The sequence below is a fragment of the Erpetoichthys calabaricus genome, chromosome 4 (genome assembly GCF_900747795.2).
Source record: "Erpetoichthys calabaricus chromosome 4, fErpCal1.3, whole genome shotgun sequence".
Taxonomy (NCBI): Eukaryota; Metazoa; Chordata; class Cladistia; order Polypteriformes; family Polypteridae; genus Erpetoichthys; species Erpetoichthys calabaricus.
In genome coordinates, this window is record NC_041397.2 from 174,008,950 (window position 1) to 174,034,841 (window position 25,892).

General features: G+C 37.3%; 1 protein-coding gene across 7 annotated transcripts in view; it reads right to left on the bottom strand.

Moving 5' to 3' along the window:
* The window catches only part of tmtc4 (transmembrane O-mannosyltransferase targeting cadherins 4), a 163,196-nt gene that overhangs the window by 100,262 nt on the left and 37,042 nt on the right, over positions 1 to 25,892 (bottom strand). For all 7 annotated transcript variants that reach the window (XM_028799964.2, XM_028799967.2, XM_051926072.1 and 4 more), the window contains 4 exons: positions 18,186 to 18,273; positions 13,923 to 14,014; positions 13,735 to 13,827; positions 531 to 692 (listed from right to left, as the gene is read on the bottom strand). In XM_028799964.2, the coding sequence (XP_028655797.1) occupies positions 531 to 692; positions 13,735 to 13,827; positions 13,923 to 14,014; positions 18,186 to 18,273 (435 nt within the window). The remainder of the gene's footprint in view (positions 1 to 530; positions 693 to 13,734; positions 13,828 to 13,922; positions 14,015 to 18,185; positions 18,274 to 25,892) is intronic.

Sequence of the window (25,892 nt, forward strand, 5' to 3'; positions counted from 1 at the left end):
GACTTGCAGGGGCCAGGCCTATCCCTCACCATTTTAAAATTAAAAACTAGAAAAAAATAAACACACACATATACAAAATGCAAATTTAACAAATATACAAAAGAAATTTTACAGAATAAAAACATTTTTCTCTTAATCTCTTTAAAGCATATAAAGGGTAGATGACTAAAATATGGTATTTAAGAATTCAACGATTTTCATGCTCCAATTAGGACTGCACTATGTCTCTATCTATCTATCTTTGCACTTTTGGCATGAGTATACCTATAACTCAATCAAATAAAGGAATACAATGTGGAACACTAGGACATTCTTCAGTTAGTTGGTTGTTTCTCATCAGTCTACTGCCTCAAATAACATACACATGCTGAAAATTACAACGTGACTATCTGGAATTCTAAAATGTGGGCTATTATTATGAATAAAATAAAATACAGTACACTAACGTGCATTATCTTTAAAACTGTCCCAATGACATTTCATATCATATCTTCCAGAGTATGAAGACAACATTCATTTTTAATACTTACTCTCACAAGTATATTATCTGAAAATGAGGCTGGATTATCTACTTCTGTAAAGGCTGGAGGGCCTGTACCCATAATTCTCCATCTCATGTACAAAAGAGATGATCCTCCCATTGTCAGAAGTCCCATTCTTGTTAAGAAACCTCTCCTCAGTAATTCACTACCCTGAAAAAAAAGTAAAAGGTTTAGGGCTAATTAATACAGGCTGTAAATATGTGATACAAAAAGTAATAAAAAAAAATGTTTAAGCCATTTGATTGCTTATCTGAAATATCAAGGGATCTCAGCAAATGAAATCAGGAAGGCTCAGCAGGCAGCAAAACCAAAGTATGCAGGAGAAAATGGGTCAGTTACCACTAAGAATCAAGTGCAACAGAGAAGAATGACTTTCAACTTAAGTTGAGAGCTCAGATAAAAAGGGAGAGAAGATCAGGGTCATGCAGTGAATGCCTTTTGTATATTTTTGCAGTTATACTTGAGAGATACATTTTTAAGCATCTAAAAAGTAATCAAAAACTACAGATCAAACAAAAAAATGTGACACAGTGTTGTGATGTGAGATTTTACATATAACTTGATGAATATTTTGTACTGTATATCTTTATTTGTAATTTAGACAAAGCAGTGTAATTTAGTGTCCCGAAGCCCAACTTTAGGAATGAGTCTGTTTGAATTTTACAACAGGATTTGGGGGATGTGTGTTTTAAACCAGTTTGGCAAGTGTTTCTTTGCTAAAGTCATTTCTACCCCCGCAAATGGGCTAAGGTGTACTTTAACATATGGTTTGGTGGCAGGTGTTAAGTTGTTCTATTTCCCCCATTGGTCTGAAGTATGGCTGTTTGGTCAGAAGCCTTTAAGTACCATGATGTGCTATTGGCTCTCGGGTTTGGACAGAACATCTATAAATGTATGTGTTTAACCTCAGTATCTCTCTCTTACCAACCAACATATGATGAAGAAGCATCTCTCTTGCTAACCTGAAGAGAACACAATGAACAGCACAGCTCAGCAGCCATTTTGAACAGACATGTGGCTGAAAGCTGAGCATCAATGATGCCTTAACTAGAGACATTTAAGTAACCAGAAGTCTGTGTGCCACCTGAACTACATATCATCATTTAATCAGGTTGTATGGTTGCCAATATTCAAATGTACTTTGCATTTTGTTATTATTTATGAATATTATCAATAATACTAATACATTGTTTAAACTGTAACTTAACTTCTGCTTGTCTTTTACTATTTCTAATTGCCTAAGGTTATAGATATAGAAGGGAAGGTGGGGATAAGTTATATACAATAATACCTTATAAACAGTGGTAAATCTGTGAGATTAGGCATTCTAAGGCTACATATTAATAATACAATAGGGGAAAGTAGAGCAATATATATATTACTCTACCAAGACAAAACAATTGGCGTAGTCGGCAGGATTTTGGGGTAACAATTGTTTTGCACCTTGTCAGACAAAACAATTGGCGTAGTCGGGTAGGATTTGGGGTAACCATGTTTTGCACCTTGTTTGCAAATACTGTTGATGTATATGTGTGTGTATGTATGTGAATTTTAGGGCGTCCAGTGTACAAATGCGGTGGAAGTAAAACATTGTTTGGTTGTTGAATGGAATATAACCAACAGTGTAGAGACTTCATGTGTGTCACAAGGACACCCGCCTGTTTGTTAGTGCTGGTGGTAGTGAGTCCCTAATTAAAGTGCTAGAGAGTGGTGGAACATTGCATGCGTCATTCATACGGCATTTAAGTGGTTAAAGTGCTAGGGAGTGATGGGACATGCATGCATCATTCATACGGCACTTATTTGTTTGGGATCTTTGTGTATGTATGTATGTATGTTTGCTTACAGGGGCAAAAGTAGGCCAACCCATAACGAAGGTGGCAAATTGTATTAGATTATAATTGTAGACTCAGAAATGCCTAAATTTATATTAAAGTCAGCCATCTTCCAGTGGAGTGGCAGAAGCAAGCAGGCTAAAGCTAGGAAACCTGTAGTGCAGGTAGAGAAAGCAGAAGCTGAGCATGCCACAAAATGGAAGGGGGCTGGAAGGATTAAAAGCAGGAAAACAGAAATCAGGTATAAAGAAGACAGCTGCTGTTATAAGAGGTTTACTATCTTGTATTATTGGTAATAACGAAGATCAGTGTGAGGAAGAAAATAGCAAAGTGAATGAAAGTGAAAGTTGTGGAATGTTGTGTGAGAGTTTTGAAAGATGTAACAGTTGGTGTGAAAATTGCGAAGTGCTAGCATGTAGAACACCCACTGTGGAAAGCACAGAAAGCAGAGGAAACAAGGAGAGAAAACCACCTATGGTGAAAGTTAGGGCAATAGTAATGGGATCTTACTGGAACCCTAAAACATGGGTGGGTGACTTACCTGAGACAGATGGGTGCTCAGATAAAGAGTGGGAATGTGAGTGCAAGGAAAAGGAGAGAGATGAAAGGAAGGGAAAACAGAAAGGATGTTTTCTTCCATTATTATTCTCCATTGCACCACAATCTCCAAGTGATTCTGAGGTCTGTCCAGTGTTTAAAGAACATGCTACACCGATAGATATTTCACCACTGTTAAGAAAGGTAACCAGTGCTGCACTGAAATTTGATTTAGGACAAAGAAATCAGATAGAAGGCAGAGAAGCTGGTAAGTGTGAATGGCAATTGTTGACTAGAGGGCATGAAATGGATAATGGTTTAAAGATAATGAGTAAAGAAAGTGTGGAATTAAAACAAAGAACAATGGAAATTAGTGGAATTCAAGTGTTTGTGTGTGAAAGGTCTAAAAGTGCTAATGCAAGAATGGCTGAGTTGGAAACAAAGTGCACCAGTTTAGGATTTGGTTTGAATGAATCAGGACAAGCCAAAGAACAAAGGATGGGGGATGGTGCAGCAGGAAGGTTTACAAGCTCAGGCAGCAAGTCAGGAATGCACAGGGGTGTGAGGGTCATAACAGCTGTGCTGGGGCCAGCAGTAATTAAAAAGCACACACACTTAGGTTCAGTAATTCAAAACCTGACTGACCAGTTGTTTAAAAAGACAGCCTATGAATCTCTCTGTAATAAAATGGAGAAAAGTGAGCTGGTCTTGGGTAAAGAACACAGGTCAGTTTTAGGAGAGATGCTGGATTTAGAATTGGGATTTTGGAGAGGTTATAGTCCACACTTTCAAGTAGCATTTACCATACAATAAAATAAAAAAGGACACACAGGCAATGAAAAAAAATAGAAGGGTAGCGCAGGAAGACAGGAAAAGGAAATAGTTATTTCTGTTTCAATTTTCTGGCCTTTTGTAATAGTGCAACTTCTATTGTAAGGTTTTACAGACTTTGGGTTTGTGCAGGTAATAAATAGTGAAGGCAATTAGCAGAGTAAAATCCATGCAGGAGATTGGGTTACCATTAGCACATTGGAGCAGAGTGGCACTAGTAGCCAAGCTGTTCCAATGAATGCCAGGAAGCAAAGTTTGAGTGTTGGCACCAGGTTAACAACCAAGAAGATGAGATGGACAGAAACTGCTTTGTCACCTTCCATTTTGCAGACCTGCCTACATAGCGGAATGAAAAAAGAAACAGGAAAAGACAACAAGCAAAGACTAAAGACGAAGACATGAAGAAGAACTGAACAGACAGCAAGGAAAAGACACTTACTGGGGTTTAAGTGAGTAACAAGTCCACAAGTCATGCAATGATAAGGCTAGTCAGAATGGCTATAGTTTAAAACGAAAGGTTTGTTCATTACTGCAGCAAATTTATATTCCAAGGGGTGGAAACTGAACAAACCAGTTAGGAATGCCAAAATAAGGGGATTAATTTTGGGCTCATAAAGTATACATTCTGGGTATTAATTAATTAAGTGGGATAATTAATATCATTAATACTATTATTAAAGAGCGGTATACTGAGCAAATTTGTGAACTTTTTAGGAAAGCAGGTGCAGCTGGTACATTTGCAAGTCATATGGGCTCCGATGTTTAGGTATAGTGTAATTGGGGAAAATACGGAAGCCCTGCTGAGGTTATCAGCTGTGGTACAGGCGCAGGACCATTGGGCCAATTCTGAACTGAGGTGTTTAGCACATCGAGTACGCATATGGTGAGCAAACAACTCTAGGGGTGGCCTACAGGGGGAATGATGTGTTGCATAGCTGTGATGTCTCATGGTGGTGATGCCAGCCTATACTGGTAAAGGCTGATGGCAGTCAAGAGTTGCACCATGGGTAGGAAAGCACAAGAGGCAACTAAATCAACTCCAAATGTGTGAAGAGGGGCCACAGAGGTTGGTTTGTGAACAGTTTATGCAGTGGCACATGTGCTCTCACTTGGGCAGAACTGGTTGTACTGGCACCTGTGGCATGTTACCTTTCAAATTTTGATATTAATTGTACAGCTGCATATGCTTAAATTAATAGTTTAGGACAGGGGTCTAATTAGCAGTTAGACACAAAACCAGTAAAGAACAAAGGTCAGTTTTAGGAATTCACTCAATAGACTTAAATTTCAGTGGGCTAGTTTAGTGGAAGGTGTGGACTTGTCTCATTTTGAACCACCAGATCTGATGACATATGAAGACTGCAGAAAGCTAAACAAACAGTTGAAGCAAGCCGGAGCAGATACAAGTCATCAGAAGCGCATCCAAGTTCTTCAGATTGTCTTTGAATTAAAGAAGATATGTAATGGACAAATGGTCATGGACAACTTTTAACACTGGGACAGCAAATACTGCAAATCAATGCACAAGTTATGCATCAGACTCTTTAAACAATTAAGACTGTTTATAAAGACATTGTACAAAACATTCATCGGGGTGGAGTGTTGTGATGTGAGATTTTACATATAACTTGATGAATATTTTGTACTGTATATCTTTATTTGTAATTTAGACAAAGCAGTGTAATTTAGTGTCCCGAAGCCATCCCCCCCCCCCCCCCCCTTTAGGAATGGGTCTGTTTGAATTTTACAACAGGATTTGGGGGATGTGTGTTTTAAACCAGTTTGGCAAGTGTTTCTTTGCTAAAGTCATTTCTACCCCCGCAAATGGGCTAAGGTGTACTTTAACATATGGTTTGGTGGCAGGTGTTAAGTTGTTCTATTTCCCCCATTGGTCTGAAGTATGGCTGTTTGGTCAGAAGCCTTTAAGTACCATGATGTGCTATTGGCTCTCGGGTTTGGACAGAACATCTATAAATGTATGTGTTTAACCTCAGTATCTCTCTCTTACCAACCAACATATGATGAAGAAGCATCTCTCTTGCTAACCTGAAGAGAACACAATGAACAGCACAGCTCAGCAGCCATTTTGAACAGCCATGTGGCTGAAAGCTGAGCATCAATGATGCCTTAACTAGAGACATTTAAGTAACCAGAAGTCTGTGTGCCACCTGAACTACATATCATCATTTAATCAGGTTGTATGGTTGCCAATATTCAAAAGTACTTTGCATTTTGTTATTATTTATGAATATTATCAATAATACTAATACATTGTTTAAACTGTAACTTAACTTCTGCTTGTCTTTTACTATTTCTAATTGCCTAAGGTTATAGATATAGAAGGGAAGGTGGGGATAAGTTATATACAATAATACCTTATAAACAGTGGTAAGTCTGTGAGATTAGGCATTCTAAGGCTACATATTAATAATACAATAGGGGAAAGTAGAGCAATATATATATTACTCTACCAAGACAAAACACACAGGTAGGTGCCATGAAGTTTGGTCAATATCCAATGGGTCACTGTGGTCTGTATATTCAATAAGCCTTACACTGAAATAACCTGCATTTTTGCTTTTTGTTTTTATTGTACATCATCAGTCTGTATGAAAGTTAATTCCTAGACTATACCAGTAGGAACTATGATAATGTGCTTTGTTCTCAGAAGCTCCTGTTTTCAACACCTATTGCTTTACTGTACCAAAATAGTATTATTATTACCTTAAAAGGTACAATAAAGTATGACTTCATGCTGGAATTTGAAACCCCACAACTGAACCACAGCTACAACTGTTGAACTTGCTCAATCTTTTGACGTCTGAATTGTAACCCTCTTTACCTTGCAACCCTCCAAACTTCTGCAAGCTCTGACAGCATTTGGAATGGTGCAGAGCACTGAGAGCACTACAGCCAACTGACGCATTTACTGTATATCTGAACTTTTATCAGGCATTGCATGGGAGAGGTGGTTTGTGGATTTGTATGTAAAATAATCTTTAATACAAGCTAAGTATAAAATTATGATTCATGTTGTGATTTTTGTCAATGATTAGTTTATTGCTGATGTCACTTTGCAGCATCACTGTACGTGAAACTACATTTCCACAGTGTAACCACCATTCTCGTGGAGCGCAAATGCAAACACTGGCAGTTTGTTTGCAGCCTTTGACGATTTTTGTAAAGCGTTTGACTCAGTTGATTAAGCTGCCCTGTGGAACATCCTGACACTTTGTGGGATCCCCCAAAGTTGCTGGATATCATGGGCAGCCTGAACACTGGTGATGCGAGTGCTATGCAGAGAGGAGCGGAGGCAGAACCTCTGCGCTTTTCCCATTTGATTCTGGGGTTCATCAGGGGTGTGTTCTTGCTCCTGCACTGTTCAGTGCTTGCATGGACTGGGTGTTGGGCACAGTCGTGAGGTCCAGCGGCTGTGAGGCATCTATTGGTGAAGAAAGATCCAGTGATCTTGACTTTGCCAATGATGCTGTGATCTTCGCGGAGTTAATAGAGTCTATGATTGGAGCTCTTGAGAGACTGAATGAGGAGCCTGAGCATCTGGGCTTGCGAGTATCCTAGATAAAAACCAAGATACAGGCCTTTAATGACCTCTTGGGCACATCTGTCAGCACTGTGTCTTTCTGCAGAGAGAATGTTGACCTTGTCAAGAATTTTAATTACCTCGACAGTGACATTCCTGTCTCTTGTGACTCTTCCTATCAAGTTAGTAGATGGAATGGGAGAGCATGAGGTCACTGGAAAGGGGTGTGTGGCGCTCTCGATATCTTTGCAAAAGGACAAAGGTACAAGTCTTTAGAGTTCAGGAGCTTCTTGTTTTGTTATATGGTTGGGAGACATTGACGTTATCCTGTGTCCTTAAAGAATGGAGTCCTTCAGTACTGTGCCTCTTCAGAGTATCCTCGGATACCACTGGTTTGACTTTGTGTCAAACGAGTGGCCACTCAGTGAGTCCTAAATGAGGCACATTACCTGCATTGTAAGGAAGTGTCAAATGCTGCACTATGGCTATGTGACATGATTCCCTAAGGGTAATCCAGCTCACTGGATTAGGCCAAGAGGATGCACACGTCACACCAGACATAGTAATTTCTGGAGGGTGGGACTGGATCGTGTGTCTGCCTCAGGAATTGCCAACCAGGATCCCGAGCAGTTTCATTGTGTGGTGGGTGCAGCTTTCGCTTTCGTCTCTGCTACAGTCAACATGCACCTCTGAGCCACGTTGACGTTTCATGGTTCTTTGAGTTCCGGCTGCTTTTCTATATATAATCCACCAAGTCACCCGACCATGGTAGTAGCGACGGGGGATGTATACAAAGGGCAGGGACTTAATCAGTGCGAGCGTATGACCCACACTTACTGGGAATTCCTCGCCACTTGTCCCTCTAAGTAGTTGGATGCCGACCGCTTGGGGGTCGCGTAACTATTTAGCAGGAGGGAATTTCGTTCGTTATTGGAATTAACCAGACAAATCGCTCCACCAACTAAGAACGGCCATGCACCACCAACCACAGAATGGAGAAAAAGCTATCAATCTGTCAATCCTCTTCATGTCCGGGCCGGGTGACGTTTCCTGTGTTGAGTCAAATGAAGTGAAAGGCTCCACACCTGGTGGTGCCCTTCCGTCAATTCCTTTAAGTTTCAGCTTTGCAACCATACTCCCCCCGGAACCCAAAGACTTTGGTTACCTGGTCGGCTGCCCGGCGGGTCATGGGAATAACGCCGCCGGATCGCCAGTCGTCATTGTTTATGGTCGGTACTACGATGGTATGCGACAGTCTTCGAATCTCCGACTTTCGTTCTTGATTAATGAAAACATTGTTGGTCTGCGGGGCTCTGTGAGTTGGCGGGCGTGGCTCTGTCTTGCGTGCGTCTTGCTTGCCATGGACTTAAGTGAATTCTTAGAGTTGGTGGGCGTGGCTCTGTGAGTTGTCGGCAGGCATGGCTCTGTGAGTTGTCATCGTATCCCATGGTCTTAGCGTTGGTGGGCGGGTCACTGAGTTGGCGGGCGTGGCTATGTCGTACGTATCCCATGGTTGTCTTGCATGCCCTGTCGGCTTAGTGAATTATATAAGTAGTTTTTTTTTTTTTTTATTTAAAAAATAAACAGTTCATAATACTTTTTGCTTATTAATACAACCACACTGCAACCAAGCAAAGCAGCACTAGGAAACGTACTGGCAAGCATTTCCGATTCACCTCGCTAACTCCAAGAGGAAAGGGTGCTACTAACAACTGCCCAGTGAACTCTTTAATAGGCATAGGGGAGAAGTAGTTTGGGTGATGCCTTGACTTTTTTTTTTTTTTTTAAAGAACATATTAAATTATGAGGTCAGAATATTTTTTATTATGCGAGGTTATGTATATTGTAAATAATTTTTCCTGTGAATAATACATTGTAAATAGTTCTACATGTGTAATAGTCCTATATATTGAAGTTTAGCTTCTGGTCACAAAGCAGCATTACACGGATACTGGAAACTAACTTTTGAAAAGAAGGTTATATTAAAATAACTGTTGAATCTCTTCACATTTTGTCATGTCTATTGTTTTGCACCACATTATGGAGAAAAGTATCAGTAAGAGTATCAATAAATTTCAATATCAATATTGATAAAATTCTAATGATATCCGTTCCTAGTCTTGAAGCATTGTGTTAAACAGCTGATAGCAGTGTTAACCAGCCTGTTTAATATCTCTCTAGAACAGGCCGCTGTCCCCACTTGCCTCAAGTCCGCTAAAATTGTCCCTGTTCTAAAACAGGCAGTGGTGAGGTCCCTGAGCAATTATCACCTGGTGGCCCTGACCCCTATTGTTATGAAGTACTTTGAGCAACTTGACCTCAGACACATTAAGAGCAACATCCCCTCCTCTTTGGACCAATACCAGTTCACTTAAAGGGCAAATAGGTCAACTGAGGATGTTGTCTCACTTACCATACACAGTGCCCTGTCACACCTGGAGCAGAGAGACGGCTATGTGCAGATGCTGTTCATCAACTACAGCTTTGCCTTCAACACCACCCCACCCTAACAAGCTATTAAACTAAAACTGGATCTCAACGCACACCTGTGCAGTTTGATTTTGGATTTCCTCACTAACAGACCACAAACTGTGAGCATGGGTAAGCACTTCTCTTCAACCACAATACTGAACACAGGGCTATGTGCTGAGCCCACTCCTTTACTCCCTCTTCACAAACAACTGCAAATCTACACATGAAACTAACACCATAATAAAGTTTGCAGACGATACCACTGTGATAGGCCTGATTTCCAATAATGATGAAGCAGCATATAAAGAAAAGAGGTTGAGAATCTGGAGAGTTGGAGACAGCAACAACGTTGCACTCAATTCCAAGAAAATAAAGGAACTGATTCGGGTCTGCAGGAGACTGAACTACAGCAGTCACCATACCATCAACATTAATGGCAAGAGGGTGGAGACAGTGGAGAGTCTCAGATTCTTCAGAGTCCACATCAACCAGGATCTGTCACGTACAACAAACACAACTGCAATGGCCAAGAAAGGTCTTCAGAGGCTTCACTTTCTAAGGAGCCTGAAGAAAGCACAACTCAAACAGCTGCTTGTGGTTAACTTCTACAGATGCACTATAGAGTCTGTCATCACGTACTGCAACTCCCAGAACAGAACATTCCTCCAGAGAATTACTGGCGCTCAGCTACCATTACTGGAAGATATCTTCATTACCCACTGCAGCAGAAAAGCAAAGAACATTTGTAGAGATCCAACCCACCCCATCATGTAACAGAAACCACCAATGATTTAACTGAACTTTTGCATCAACTACACAGTCACACACTTATACATGAGCCATGTGGAACTCATGATCATTACATTGACTGTAATTATCACTGTGACTTCATTTATTATTTATCCTTACACATTTACTTTTACTCTGTGTATATTTGGAACTGTTAATAATAACTATTCTACTCTATTTGTGCTTCTTGTAGTTTAATGTCTAGTCTTGTATACCTTTATTTAAGGTAACTATAGGCTTGATCCAAAAGATATTTCATTGTTTGTACAGTAACAATAAAAATACATATCTTACTAGAGATAGATAGATGTTTTACTATTATTACACAGTGTCATGAGCTCAGATTTGATTGTTAACCAGGTCAGCATGTGCATTGAATTTGTTTTACCATGTGCATGTGGATTTAGTGTGTGTAGGTTCAGTTCTTGTTTTATAGTGGAATATTCAAATGTGTCAATAAACACTCTTAATTGACCAAATCTGTTTATTCTACACATGCTGTTAAATTACAACCCCCCAGTTTAGGCTCACAAGAAACTACCCATGTTTTACATTTTGCATATTAGGTGAATGATCTGAGATGTCACTATATGTTGCTAGCACCACATCTATGTTCTCGGCTTGGCCATAACTCTACTCCATATAGAAGGCCACCTAGGGTTAGGCCACAATGAAGGTTGGAACAACCTCTTTCATGCAGAAGAGAAACCTGGTGCTAAACTGGAAGAGTGGAAGTACATCCTACACTGCATTTTTCTGTGGATGTAGGAAGAAACCCCATGTTCATTTGGGGAGAATAAGCAAACTTCATACAAACAACCAAAATTCATGGAGTTTCAAAACCAGGATGCTAGATCAAGGAAGCACTGGAAATACCATGCCTCTCTACATAATATCTATACAGTACTCAGCTTGCTAGTAAATGACATTTCCATTGCCAATACTAATGGCACTGTTTTTCATCACACTAGTTATGTGCTCTTTTACTTCATTACTAACATGAAAACTCCACCCACAAAGCTAGCCCTGAGCAGACAACTGATCAGGAATGTTTCTTCAACACAAAAAAATACTACCAACAATCAGGGATAAAATTCATTAATTCTAATTTCCTTTTTTGTCATGGACATACCTCATAAATGCAGAAGGCATGTTTTCTGAAATGAAAACCTTTGCTCTTTCAAAGTGAATATACTGTACTTGGCTAATTTTAAATTTTTTTTCCACATTTGCCCTGATATCTCATAGGCCCTGTTTACTGTAAGGCAGCTTAAAAAATTCATATATTCTTGTGGAATAAATAGCTTTGCCATTAAAAATATCAAATTTTTTTAATTAATCCAAGTACAGTTTCATTTTATTGATCTCTTAAGCTGTGTCTGTTTCCAAATTGAACACAAGATCTGTGATCTTCCACCATCCGAGTACTAGTATACATTTTCTACACTTGAAGGTTATTCATCAGTTGATAATTTTTGCTTTTCACTGTATGTTTGCAGTCACCACAAATGTACACTGTACCATCACAATTTTTTTTTAATTTAAAATTGTATTCAGAGAAGCACTTAGACCTTGCAAACGTATCAGTTATGAAAAAAGGAATTACCCTTGTATGGAACTACTCTCACGTTCTCCTTTAGAGAATCTGTAAGCTTTAATTACTCAAATGATGAGCCCTTTTTTGTTCTGCTGTGTGGCCGCTTACAAACCATAAGATGAGATGTAGGTTTTGATAAGTAGAAATATAATTTGTCTGAGTGACGTGTTTAGCTGTGGGATATAGTAAATCATCACATTTCCATCTTGTTCACACATAACTTCATAAAACTTCTTTTTCTACTTATGGAAAAATTACCCAGCCATTATAGTTAATAAGCATAACAATGTTACTGTGTTAAATTGCTTGCTTTAACTTCTTAATATAAATTCAAGCATTATGTTTCATTATTATGCCACTGATGTTTCGAGAATCAGGGTGGGGGGTTGGGGTTGTGTCAGATAGACACTATGTGGATTATTGTAGCAAAACAAAATTATTTTAGAGTTAAAAAAAGTGTAACCTCACACTGGCATTTGAAACCTCAAAACAGCTAGGCCCCAGGAGCACCACAGCTACTGACCTGCTAAACCCTAATGCTTTTAGGTTGCAACTGTTTGTGGCCTTCCACCCTCAAAATTTCTGCACACCAGGACAGCACCTTCAGAACATAACGGCCAAAGGACTGAAAATAAAGCTAACTGTTGAATTCCTGTCTCTCAAGCGTTATTGAAAGTCTCCTGGTAGTGGCTAATTGTGGATGTCTCATGATAAAAGATTCTTAAATACAAGCTAAATATAAATGTATTATTTGTGTCGTGACTGACTTTCGTTTTTTGTTGTGTTTATTTTGTCACCACTGTGGCTTTGAGGCCACACTGGAAAATGATGAACCTTTCCACATTGGGATTTACAGCATTCAATCTGTTTATCTGCATAGCTAACACTCCCTGCTGGAAATAGGAAATATTCCTGGTCAAGGTCAACTTTTCTAACCTTTGATCAGAGAGTGCCAGCCATTATGTTTATTCATTAAACATTTTGTTAAGGTCAAGGTCAACTTTTCTAACCTTTGATCAGAGAGTGCCAGCCATTATGTTTATTCATTAAACATTTTGTTAAGACTCTAAGGCCACATTTAACTCATTTCGACCACTACCATTCAGTAACAGGTAAACCAGGTATGTCAAAAATTTTCCTCTCAAGAACTAGAAATAACAAAGGAGAAATCCTTTCATCAAGTGGCACAATATCTAATTGCAAGGCACCAAATCAGTTCTTATAAGTAGAAAAACTTACACAGAGAAGTCTGGATTCAGTGGCAATGTTGTGTGTAGAAGTTAGTCTTACGACATATCTTGAGAGTGCTTTTAACCACCCACTCATACTTTAGCCTCTTCACAAGCAATGAATTGACATTCTACATGCTAAAACCGCACCTTTACCCTAGTGTTCATCTGTGTAGTCTGTGTTAGTGTTTTCAGACCATGCAGGTAGCTTGACTAGTACTACAACTGAGTCCAACTCTTTTTTGTTTGTTACAGATAGTTCACATAATGGTTTAAATTGGTATCTTCAGGCTAAGCTGGACATATATACTATATCAATATAATACGTCTACAGCACGTTCGCTAAATTAAATAACCCTACCTCTTTAAGTTGGCCTTTATGAAGCAGTTTCTTAGTCATATCGGAGATATTGACTTTGCAGATCATAAGAATGTCAAATGTAGCATTAATACCCTGTTTGTGCAGAGAACAAAAACACAACAGTTTTATGATGGCCTATAAAAAAAAAGAATTTAGCAAAACATACTAGATTTTGTAACAGCACTTACCAAAACAGTGATACCCTGTTCTTTACAAAGCATTGCAGCTGAACACAGTATGAGGCTTGAAAATATCCACGATAATGAGAACTTATCATCACCTTAATGATGTTAATGGGGAAATAAATATAAAAAAAATTAATACATTTTAAAACATCATTTAATTTGACTATTGGCATAGCTATAAAAATCAAAATACTGAGCCATAAAATGCCTGATATAACAGCTGAAGTAACAGAAGAAAACATTTCACAAGATATGGTGCATGGGTAACACTGCTTCATTAGGTTCTCAAAAAAAACTAGGGAGTATATTTATGAACATTCAGACACAAAATTGCTTTCCTTTACTTTTTTTTTTTTTTTTTTTTTTAAAGTTCTCTGCAAAACATTTAGTTTATTAAAATTTAAAAAATACTTTTTACTGTAACAATGTTTTGATGAGAGGAAACTGCTGCTTTCATTCCAGTTAAAATATAAATTATATAACAATTTTTAAACTTTACTATAATTTTACAATTAGAAGACAACTATAACACAAATGTAATTTACAACTGAGACCATTTTAGTCAGGTATAACCCTATATGAAAAATCTTTAGAACAAAGGAGACTTTTTTGCCAAGTAGACTTGAATTAATAATTTAAGCATTGCATCTCAGCTTATAGAGGATTTGTAAGCTCTTCATTCAAGACAAGATTTAAAAAGTACAAAGCATTTTTGTCCCATATAAAAACTGCTCTGGAACTTTGGATAGTTTTTTATTTATTAATTTATTTATTTTACTTTTCCTTGGTTACCAGGACATTTTAATAAATGTATTTACTCCTTTGCTGTTCATATGCCCATATTATAAAAAATACTTAACAGACAACATACATACAAAAATGTTTGGAAATAATAATATACATTTCCAAATAAGGTTTTGAATGAAATTTTTATACAATTTAACATTACTCTTGACACTATGCCACTGCCTCCTAGGCCCTCAGAGAATAATTATGCAAGTGAACAACTAACTTCCTAAGTTAAAGCTATATTTAAACATATACTCTGTGAAGATCACAGTGCAAACAACACCATCAATTTAATCTTATGATCAATAAATTGCTTCCAAAAACTAATTTTAATGCTATCCAATCCACTTGTTAATCATTAACTGCTACTTCTTGTAGCACTTACCTCTTGTGCTAATCATTGCAATAACTACCTCAAGACAATTCTGTGGAAGTTTAGAACAATAAGATTTATGCTTGACTAGTCAATGTAATTCTCACATATATTTATTGACCCCTGTAACTAACCCAAAATCATCGCTGATCACAGAGCAGAAAGTGTATAAACAATGGTGTGGAAACTAGGCAAGCCACCACCATCATTACGTTTGCATATGTTTTTTTTTTTAAAAAAAGCTTTTATTTTTATTTCATTGTGCTTTAGTTATTCTAAGTACATTTGAGAAATACTATGCACAGTTTAACAGAATGGAAATATTTAATACACACTTTAATTTATTCACTTTTTTTTGATCACCATATATCTGACAGTCTCCATGTGTTCACCTTAGAAACAACATTGATCTGATTTTGTTCTGATTTATGTGCTTTCGATAAATTGACCATTAAATAATGATGACATGCTTATTTCATATTCCTTTCACAACTTTATTTAATTTCATGGAAGGACCAAAAATGCCACCATTTAATTAAAGTATTCTTTGCGACAGAGATTACAAAGATATATTTTATGTTTGGTCATAAAATTGCTACTTAAAATGAGTTTTATGAACTCTTGAAGAAGTAGCATATGTTATTTACCATCCATCCATCCATTTTCCAACCCGCTGAATCCATAAATTTACTTAATAAACTGTAGGACCCAACTTTGTTAAATTCCTCATGAATCAACAGTACGAAAAAAAAAGTGGATAGCACGAATCATGAAATTGATTTTATACAGTTTGAAATTAATGAAAATCAATCATACTTGCAGAAATATTGAAATCAGTATACAAGGTAAAACACATATAGATAAGAAATTACTTCAGAACCAAAGCATGAAATTCTTAATATGAAGAAACTGAGCTGTACTTGGGATATAAAAGGTCAAGTACATGTGCAAATGTCATTCTCCGTTTCTCATAATGTAACAGCAGGCCACCCTGGCATTTATTGGAGATGGTAGACATGTATGTTCTAAATTGTCCTAGCAAAAATAATGCCAAGCTGGGCTGCTAAGAAGGGTTTCACTTTTCTGACAAGGTCTCCTCATTGTATCATTAAGCTGCTCCTATCATTGTAGGCAATTATATGACATGACACTAAAATCAACAGGAGCTGCCTAGAGCTGACCACACTAGCTGCTCAAGGAAGCTTGTGTTATCAACATATACTTCAAACAGATAAACTGCCAAGTATCACTTCCACCAAACATCACATATGTTGTCACTGCAGGAAAATACCTGAACCTGAGCATTAATTGTGATAAAAATATATTTTGGAACAATTACCCATTTACTAAACTTGGGTGGATATGTAGTATACATCACAGTGTCTCTTTAGACAGGAGGACAAGTTACAATCACACGCAGACAAGTTTTGCTGAAAGAGCCCAAGTAGTAGGGAGTAACTTAATCTCCCTCGATCTGCATAGTTTCACTGTAAACACGGAAACCATAACATTGCCTCACAGGTTATTACCATTTCGTGCATTCATCATCAGTCCACATTGTCAACTTTAATTTTAATTTTACTGCTTACAGCCATAGCTTCTTAAAAATATTACAAGGTACCAGTGATGCTCTGATCGATCAGCTGCAGATCAAGATTGGATGATTTTCACACCACATGATGAACAGTGATCAGTGAATTAGAGTATATCAAAAATGTTTTTTTAAGAATATGTTCTTCTAAGCTTCATGTTAATTTACACGTAGTTGTAGTGCTCCTTTATGCAAGGTATTAAGGTAGTCAAGGAATCACATGTCATTTTGTTGATAAACTTTCCATAAACAGAGAGTTGACAGTGAGAATTTTAGAAAGAGTGAAGGTGGGAATACTGGCTTTTACATTAAACAGTGAAGTAATAAACTGAGAAAATGGAATCTATTGGCAGAGTGTTAAAAAAGCAAAAAAAAAAAAAAAAAAAAAAGGCAAATGGTTCAGAAGAAATTGAAAAAAAATTAGTTCAGCCTTTTTCATTTTGTTCTGTAATTGACATGGACACTGATGGACTTATTTAGTATAGTAGCTCATATTTTTAATTAGGATAAGAATAGGTGAAGAATTTGCCCTCACTGCTTAGTAAACGTGTGTGTCCATTATATGTGTAAATTTGTTTAGCATGTTAGCCTTGTACCTTCTTGATAACCATGAACATTATTAGAAATGAGGCTTATAATTAATAGAAGTACTTTTATTTCCTTTTATAGTATGTGTGGATGCATATTTTTGTACACATTTTATTAGTTTAAAAATGTTTTAAGGGTATTTTATGTAATTCAGTTTTTTGCATGGTCATTGAACAATAAGCCTAAAGAAAATTTTGTTAATAAAAACAAGAACAAGTAACATCTGTGGTCTGCAAAGATACCTCTAAAGATACCAATTTTTTTTAAGAAAATAAGGTTTTTACATGGCTGGTTATGCAGAAACTCTGTGTAAAATAAAAAATGGATAAAGAAAACAAATTGGTATCGGAATCAGCCAATTCCAGTAACATGAAATTGGGGATCATTGGCCCTAAAAAAACCTGATCGGAGTATCCATCCCTACTACACAGGAATTACTGGCAGTAGTGAAAAACAAATCAAACTGTTGGCCATAAGTTACAGCTAATTCATACCTACCAGAATGATAGTGTGTGTGATAGCTTCACAGAGAAAAACAGAGGACCTGAGACATGTTACTAATTGCTGCTAATCATTCAAAATATAAATCTGAATGATAAGAAAAAAAGTTAAAATATCACCTAAGCCATACATTGGTATCATCATTACTTTGTGAAGACACTTAAAATCTACTGTGACTTTGGTTGAGGGTACTGCTTTAAAATTCCACTATGTAACTGAAATTTCAACCAACTGCATTATTTCCTATACAGTGCAAAATAATGCAGGTTTATGATTAGAATACATTCTTCGAGAATTCTTCTTCCTCATGAAATTCTATCTCAGACACCATGTTAGATGGTAAGGAAATGAAAAATAAAATTATTAATTTACAGTATTTGTGGAAAAAACATGTCTCAATTGTTCATTTAGTAAAGGTACTTACTTCCTTGAAATGATCTGCAGTAGGATAGGAAAGACAGCTGAAAGAAAAGGGCACTCAGAAGGTCTGCTCTCCCGACAATTCCAGCAACCTTTCAAAAACAAACGATATGAAGGGCTTGAAGTTTTTTGCTTACACAGATCAATCCATGCATTTTTATAGCTGTTCTCAAACAAGTTATCCCTGAGCTGTAATGTCTTTTTAATAGGCCTACAACCATCAGTTTACAACTGGGAAAGATGAAATATGGATATCTTGAAAGGAATAGTTAAAATATAAATATGTGATGACACAATATCAGTAATCAAGAAAACTGACATCTGGTAACAATTCTGCAACACTTATTGTTAATGCATATAGAAAAATATGTCAATTTGGTCCCATTAAAAGATAACATAACTAGTTCAAAAAACAGTGCCATGTGCAATATGAGACAAAAAGGCACATAAAGTCCAATGCCTAGTAATTGTCTATGAAAATCAGAACTAAATTAAAAACCCTAGTATACAGGTGCATCTCAATAAATCTGAATATCATCGAAAAGATATTTTAGTAATTCGATTCAAAACGTGAAACTTATATTATATAGATACATTGTGCGCAGCGTGACATATTTAAAGCATTTATTTTTTTATTTTGCTGATTACGGCTTATAGCTAAAGACAACCCAAAATTCAATATCTCAGAAAATTAGAATATTGTGAAAAAGTTCAATATTGTAGACTCATGGTGCCACACTCAACTCAGCTAATTAACCCAAAACACCTGCAAAAGGTGTCCTGGGCCTTTAAATGGTTTTTCAGTCAGGTTCAGTATGCCACACAATCATGGGGAAGACTGCTGACTCATTACTTAAGAAGCTGGCTGTTCACAGAGTACTGTATACAAGCATATTAATGGAAAGTTGAGTGGAAAGAAACAAAAGTGGCAGATAAAAAGGTGCACAAGCAACAGGGATAACCATAGCCTTTAGATGATTGTGAAGTACAGCCCATTCAAGAATTTGGGGGAGATTCACAAGGATTGGACTGCGGCTACAGTCAGTGCTTCAAGAGCTACCCCACACAGACGTATCCAGCACAACGGCTACAACTGTTCCTTGCGTCAAGCCACTCCTGAGCCAGAGATAAAACGTCAGAGGTGTCTTAACTGAACTAAGGAGAAAACAAATTGAAATGTTGCTCAGTGGTTAAAAAGCCCTCTTTTCAGATGAATGTGAATTTTGCATTCAATTTGGAAATCAAGGTCCCAGAATCTGTAGGAAGAGTAGAGAGGCACAGAATCCAAGTTGCTTGAGGTCCAGTGTTAAGTTTCCACAGTCAGTGATGATTTGGGGAGCCATGTCATCTGCTGGTGTTGGTCCACTGTGTTTTATCAAGTCCAAAGTCTACCAGAAAATTTTAGAGCACTTCATGCTTCCCTCTGCTGACAAGCTTTATGGGGATGCCGATTCCATTTTCTAGTAGGACTTGGAACCTTCCCACACTGCCAAAAGTACCAATACCTGGTTTAATGACCATAGTATCACTGTGCTTGACTGGCCAGTAAACTCACCTGACCTAAGCCCCATACAGAATCTATGGGGTGTTGTCAAGAGGAAGATGAGACACACCAGACCCAACAATGCAAATGAAATGAAGGCCGCTATCAAAGCATCCTGGGCTTCCATAACACCTCAGCAGTGCCACAGGCTGATTGCCTCCATGCCACACTGCACTGATGCAGTACTTCATGCAAAAGGTGCCATGACCAAGTATTGAATGCGTACATGGGCATACATTTCAGAAGGCCAACATTTCTGTATTAAAAATAATGATACAGTACACTCCCAGAATTTGCTGGGGTTATGTTCCCAGAGCACATGCGAATTGTGAATAAAACCGCAAATTATGGTTGTGGTTAAAAAAAATGCCTATTTTTATAGATTAAACCCTAAATATGCCCACAACACACTAATTTCATTTCAACCTCAGCTTAATATATTACCTTAAACCCTAAATATGCCCCCAAAACACTAATTTCATTTCAACCTCAGCTTAATACACCACCTAAAATAAAAAGAATGTAAAGGTAAACCCATATACTGTACAGTACTGTACTGATATGTCACCCGCAGTGCTAGAATGTACTGTAAAATACCAATGTTACCGCTATATGTACTGTAATTCATGCAAGAATGTTTTCATTGCCAGAAGCCTTAGAAGGTGCAGGGCGTTTCGGTTGCATCTTGGGGCTTTAACCCTTAAACTGCCACATACTTGGGGATTAATGCATCCCTGAACGCCAAATACTTTTTTGCTGCACTTTTTAAGTAAACGTCACAATTCACAAAGAAAAAGTGAAATTTTAATGAAACACATTTTTTCCCATGCAAAGATCACCACAATTACTGCAACACTGCTCATTTTACACACTGCTAATGAACTGTAAAAACTATTTAAAAAACTACTGGAACAATATGTACAAGGTGCAACTGACGCCATTGATGAAATTCAGTAAATCACCGAGCCAACTGCGCTTGAACTGGCTGCGCGCAAGCACACAGAGGTAAACGCTGATACTTGCAGTCTAGTCTAGTGTAGCTGCTGAATCCCAGAGACAGTGATGATGCAGGGTCCAGCAGTGGTCATGAGCTGGCTGCTCAATGAATGTACGGCACTGACTAGATCAGCTCCAGCGTGCTGCTAAATTGTACTGGGAACCGACAAGAGCCAGTTGCGGCATTCAATGAATGTACGTCACCGAATATACTCGGGTTCTACGTGCTGGCAAATGGCACTGAGAAGCGACTATAGCCGGTTGCAGCAGTTTAAGGATTAAGAAGAACAAAATGGAAAACTTGAGAACACTCAGCTGGAGATGCGCCACAGGGCAGCAGTCAATCAGCAGCAAGGAGAAATGAATAACCCTGTATCGGTCCGGTGCCGCTAAGATTCACCCCGTCGAGAAGACGGTGATTTATTTATTTTTATGGTGGAGATTCCAGGGATGCACCCAGCCTCTAACAATTATTAGTTAGGTTCTAAGGAAAAAATCCGTGAACGACTGAGGCTGCGAACCCTGAACCATGTCTTCGCGGGGGTCTACTGTACTGAATTTTGAGTTTTCATTACCTGCAGGCCATAATCAACAAAATGAAAAGAAATAAACACTTGAAATATATCACTGTGTGTAATGAATCTATATAATATATGAGTTTCACTTTTTGAATTGAATTACTGAAATAAATTAACTTTTCAATGATATTCTAATTTATTGAGATGCACCTGAACATATATTCAAGTACAAAAAAGAGCAAATAGAACACCAATCTACATGAACTTGTATCAGTTACTTAAATTATAATCACTTCAAATGTTAATGACACCTATGAAGCTGACCCTAGATGGCTGAGTAGTCAAATCTTCAACCACACACCTTGGCCCAGTAAGAACAAGGGATTTACTAATCACAATATGTCCTAAAATAACTTAATATAATGCTTTATTGCTAATGATTCAATTTTCAGAAAAATACTGCTGCCCATAGTCATCCTGATTTTTGCCTTTTATTACTTTTAAGAAAACAGTAGGCACTAGTTAAACCCATTCTATAAAGAGTTTTTTTTTTTTAATTTTATTTATTAATTTTATTGTAATTATTCCATACAAATAGATCAATTAATACAAAAAAGAATTGAAGACAAATCAAACCCCATCCTTGAGAAGGAGAGCTTGGCCAAAGGAGAATTGCTTAGGGCTTTTTAACAGGGCAAAAATAAACAAAAAAGAAAAGGAAAAAATATATATCAATAAATAAATGGAGAAGGAAAAGAAATGCAGAAATATTTCTTCTTATTCTAAAATATTATTGATTAGATCCTGCCAGGTTTTGAAAAAATTCTGTACAGATCCTCTAACTGAGAATTTGATTTTTTCCAATTTCAAATATTATAAAACATTGGTTTCCCACTGGCTTATCAGAGGAGAGTTAAGATTCTTCCAATTTAACAAAACAAGTCTGCGTGCAAAAAGTGTAGTGAATGCAATCACAGTTTGCTTGTCCTTCTCCACTTCAAGTCCATCTGGAAGAACACCGAACACAGCTGTTAATGGGTTAGGAGGGATTGTGATACCAAGGCTGTCTGAAAGGCACTTAAAAATTTTGGTCCAAAATGATGTTAATTTGGTGCATGCCCAAAACATGTGACCCAGTGAGGCAGGAGCTTGGTTGCAGCGTTCGCAGGTTGGATCTGGTGGCCCTGGAAACATTTTGGACAGTTTTAAGCGAGACAGATGAGCTCGATATATAATTTTTAGTTGAAGAATTCTATGCTTTGTGCATATGGAGCTCGAGTGAATTCTCTGCAATGCTACCTTCCACTCCTTTTCTGATATATTAATTAAGAGTTCTTTTTCCATTGTCCTCTTGGATCTTTGAAAGGAAGGGACTCTAATAAAATTGTATATAATGTGGAAATGGTGTCTAATTCCTCAAAATTGAGCAATATTTTTTCCAGCATGATGGAGGGTACGAGATGAGGAAAATTGGGCAGTTTCTGTTTAACAAAGTTTCTAATTTGAAGATAATGAAAGAAATGTGTAGCTGGGAGGTTGAATTTGGAACGTAATTGTTTAAAGGATGCAAAGATACCGTCTATATAAAGATCTCTGAGCAATTTAATCCCAAATCTTTTCCAGGTATTAAAAACTGGATATGTTTGTGAGGGTTGAAAGAGGTGGTTCTCCTGCAGGGGTGCCACAGATAAAAGATTTTCCATCTTAAAATGCTTTCTAAGCTGGTTCCATATTCTGAGTGAGTAAAGCACAATTGGGTTATTAGTATATTTGCGATAACTTGCACTTATTGGAGCGCAGAGCAGGGAGTATAAAGAAGTACTACAGGATTTTACTTCTATTGTGGACCAAGCCTGTGTATGTTCATTTATTTGTGTCCAGGTTTTTATGGCTTGTATGTTTGCTGCCCAGTAATAAAACTGAAAATTAGGTAGAGCCATGCCACCTTCTGCCTGAGGTCTCTTTAGGGTCGCTCTTCGGAAACGCAAGTGTTTTGAGTTCCAAATAAATGAGGTTATAGTTGAATCTAATTGCTTAAAAAATGATTTATTGATATATATTGGAATGTTTTGAAATAAAAAAGAAGTTTAGGAAGGATATTCATCTTAAAACAACGTTAATTCTTCTGGCTAGAGTGAGATGAAGGGTTGACCATCTATGCAAGTCTTGCTTAATTTTTTCCATACAGAGGCCAAAATTTTGTTGATAAAGAGCTTTATGTTTACTTGTGATATTTACCCCTAGGTATTTAAACTGATCCGCTATGGTAAAAGGTAGGGTGTCCAATCTAATATTATATGCTTGTAAATTCACTGGAAAGAGTATACTTTTATTCAGATTGATTCTGAGACAAGATATCTTTTGAAATTCTGTAAATGCTGTTAAAACTGCAGGCACAGTGTTTTCTGGGTCTGATATATATAAAACCATATCATCTGCATATAGAGAAATTTTCTGTTCCAGTCCTTGTCTGATAATCCCCTTTATCTGATAAGAATTTCGACAGTGGACCGCCAGTGGTTCAATGGCAATTGCAAACAGCAGTGGTGACAAGGGGCATCCTTGTCTGGTGCCACGTTCTAGCTTAAAGTAGTCTGAGCAAATGTTGTTAATACAAACTGAAGCTTCTGGATTGGTATACAGTAGTCACTACAGTATCAAAGAAAAGACAGAAACGATTGCATTACCGCAAACAAAAGGTGATTAATCATCAGAACCAGGTGTAATTGAAAAAATACCAGGACAAATTGAGGTCTGAAAAAAAGAGTAGACAACAGTCTTTTCGCATTCGCATCATTCAATGGACAAAACGTGGATTTACACAATAATGGACCATATGCTATGAGAATCTGTGGTCCCACAACAGTTAAAGGAACGACAAGTTAAATTTCAAAGAGTACACAATTCGGTCGGGTGTATATTGATGATCTCGGAGAAGCGATGCAAATTTTAACAGGCAAAAAGAAAGGTGATGTATATATTCCGCGAGTAACATTACACACCAAAGAAGATCGTGATATGCCATTCATAGTAAAATGTTTATACAGTTTACCGTGAGAATAGCTTTTGCTATGACAATCAATAAATCACAGGGACAAACAGAAAAACTCTGATTATTTATTACAGAAACAGAAACAATCTTCACTCACGGGCAGTTATACGTTGCGTTGTCACAATGTGTCTCCAAAAAATATTGTTTTTAATGAAGCTTTAAAGTAAAAGTGAAAATAATGAAATTGAAACAATTCCAAAAAAAAAACCATGTAAAAATCAATCGTGTAAAAGCACTTAGTACACACAAATCATGTGCTCTCAGCGCATAGAAAGCGTATAAGGACAATACGGAGAATAGAGACCCAAAGGCATTGGACAGAAAAAAAGGCAGATAAGAGATTATGAAAGCAGTGGAATTCGAAAGGCTCAAACAAACGATGGCGCGATACACATGCAGACAAAGGTACACAATATGAAAGCAGTAAAATTCAAAAGTATTGTAGCATCCCACCCAGGTTGAGGGCTTTTTGGTTTTAAGTGCGTCCACTATTATTGAACATTCATTAGGATTAATGAATATCAATTGCTGTCATTGTCATTCACTTAACTTCCCTGAAGAAACAACTGGCAATACAACTAATGAGTTTACACGTTGTTGTCATAAAGTGGTCAGGTTAGACTGCCTCCTTTAGATGAATATCCTGAATATCTACGGATGTTTCTAACTAACAATGTACCCGAAAGTAAAAACATTATGGACTGCATTAGATCCTACAATAGTTCATTTGCTTTTGCATCTACCGGGGTAAATATCAGGCCACCAGCTGGCAATGGCCCATAATGCTTTCGCGTATGTGGACAAATATTACATCGGATTGGAACAGTGCACCCTGAGCCAAATCACGAACGCAAATATGCACAGATCTACGTGTTAGATCCAGATGACGCAATCTATCAACGATTTTACTACAAATGTTGTGTATAAAGAAGTATTCCAATAGATCCTTCTAATGTGCCATGCTATGGGTTCTTTACTTCCTTTGTTCGTCATCTAGACCTTTACACTCCAATATATCTCATACATTCATCAATGTATTTCAGGTTACCCAACCCCGGGGGTAGGCGAGCGAAGCGAGCTGGGGGCGGAGCCCCCTTGTCTACTAGATAAACAGGGCGATCAGTAAAGTAAGAAAGGCCGTTTTCACTGAAATCTCTGATTGCAAACTTGATGCTTATATTAAATATTGTTGTATTGTATTAAATATTCTTAAATGGCGGAAATAACTATATGGCATGTTTGTACTGTTATGATGAATAATAACATGTTTGCCTTTAGATGGTGCCTCCACAGATATTAAATTCTCAGTAATTGTTCAATCATTAAATTTTATTTTTATTTTACAACAGTTTACAGGAAGTAAAAGATGGAATAGGAAAACATTCCTTTTATGACATCAACACCACACACCCTTGGCCAGTACATTTTAGACATTCCACAAAACTATGCCATTAATTCATATCTAGAAACACTGCAAACGTTTGGGTGTTTCTTGTTTTCATTACGTATAGGAAAATGCCATTTACTAAAATACTGCTTAAGACTGAAAAACCCAAAGTTATACTAACAAAATGTACTTTCAATCAATGATAAAAAGTGAGA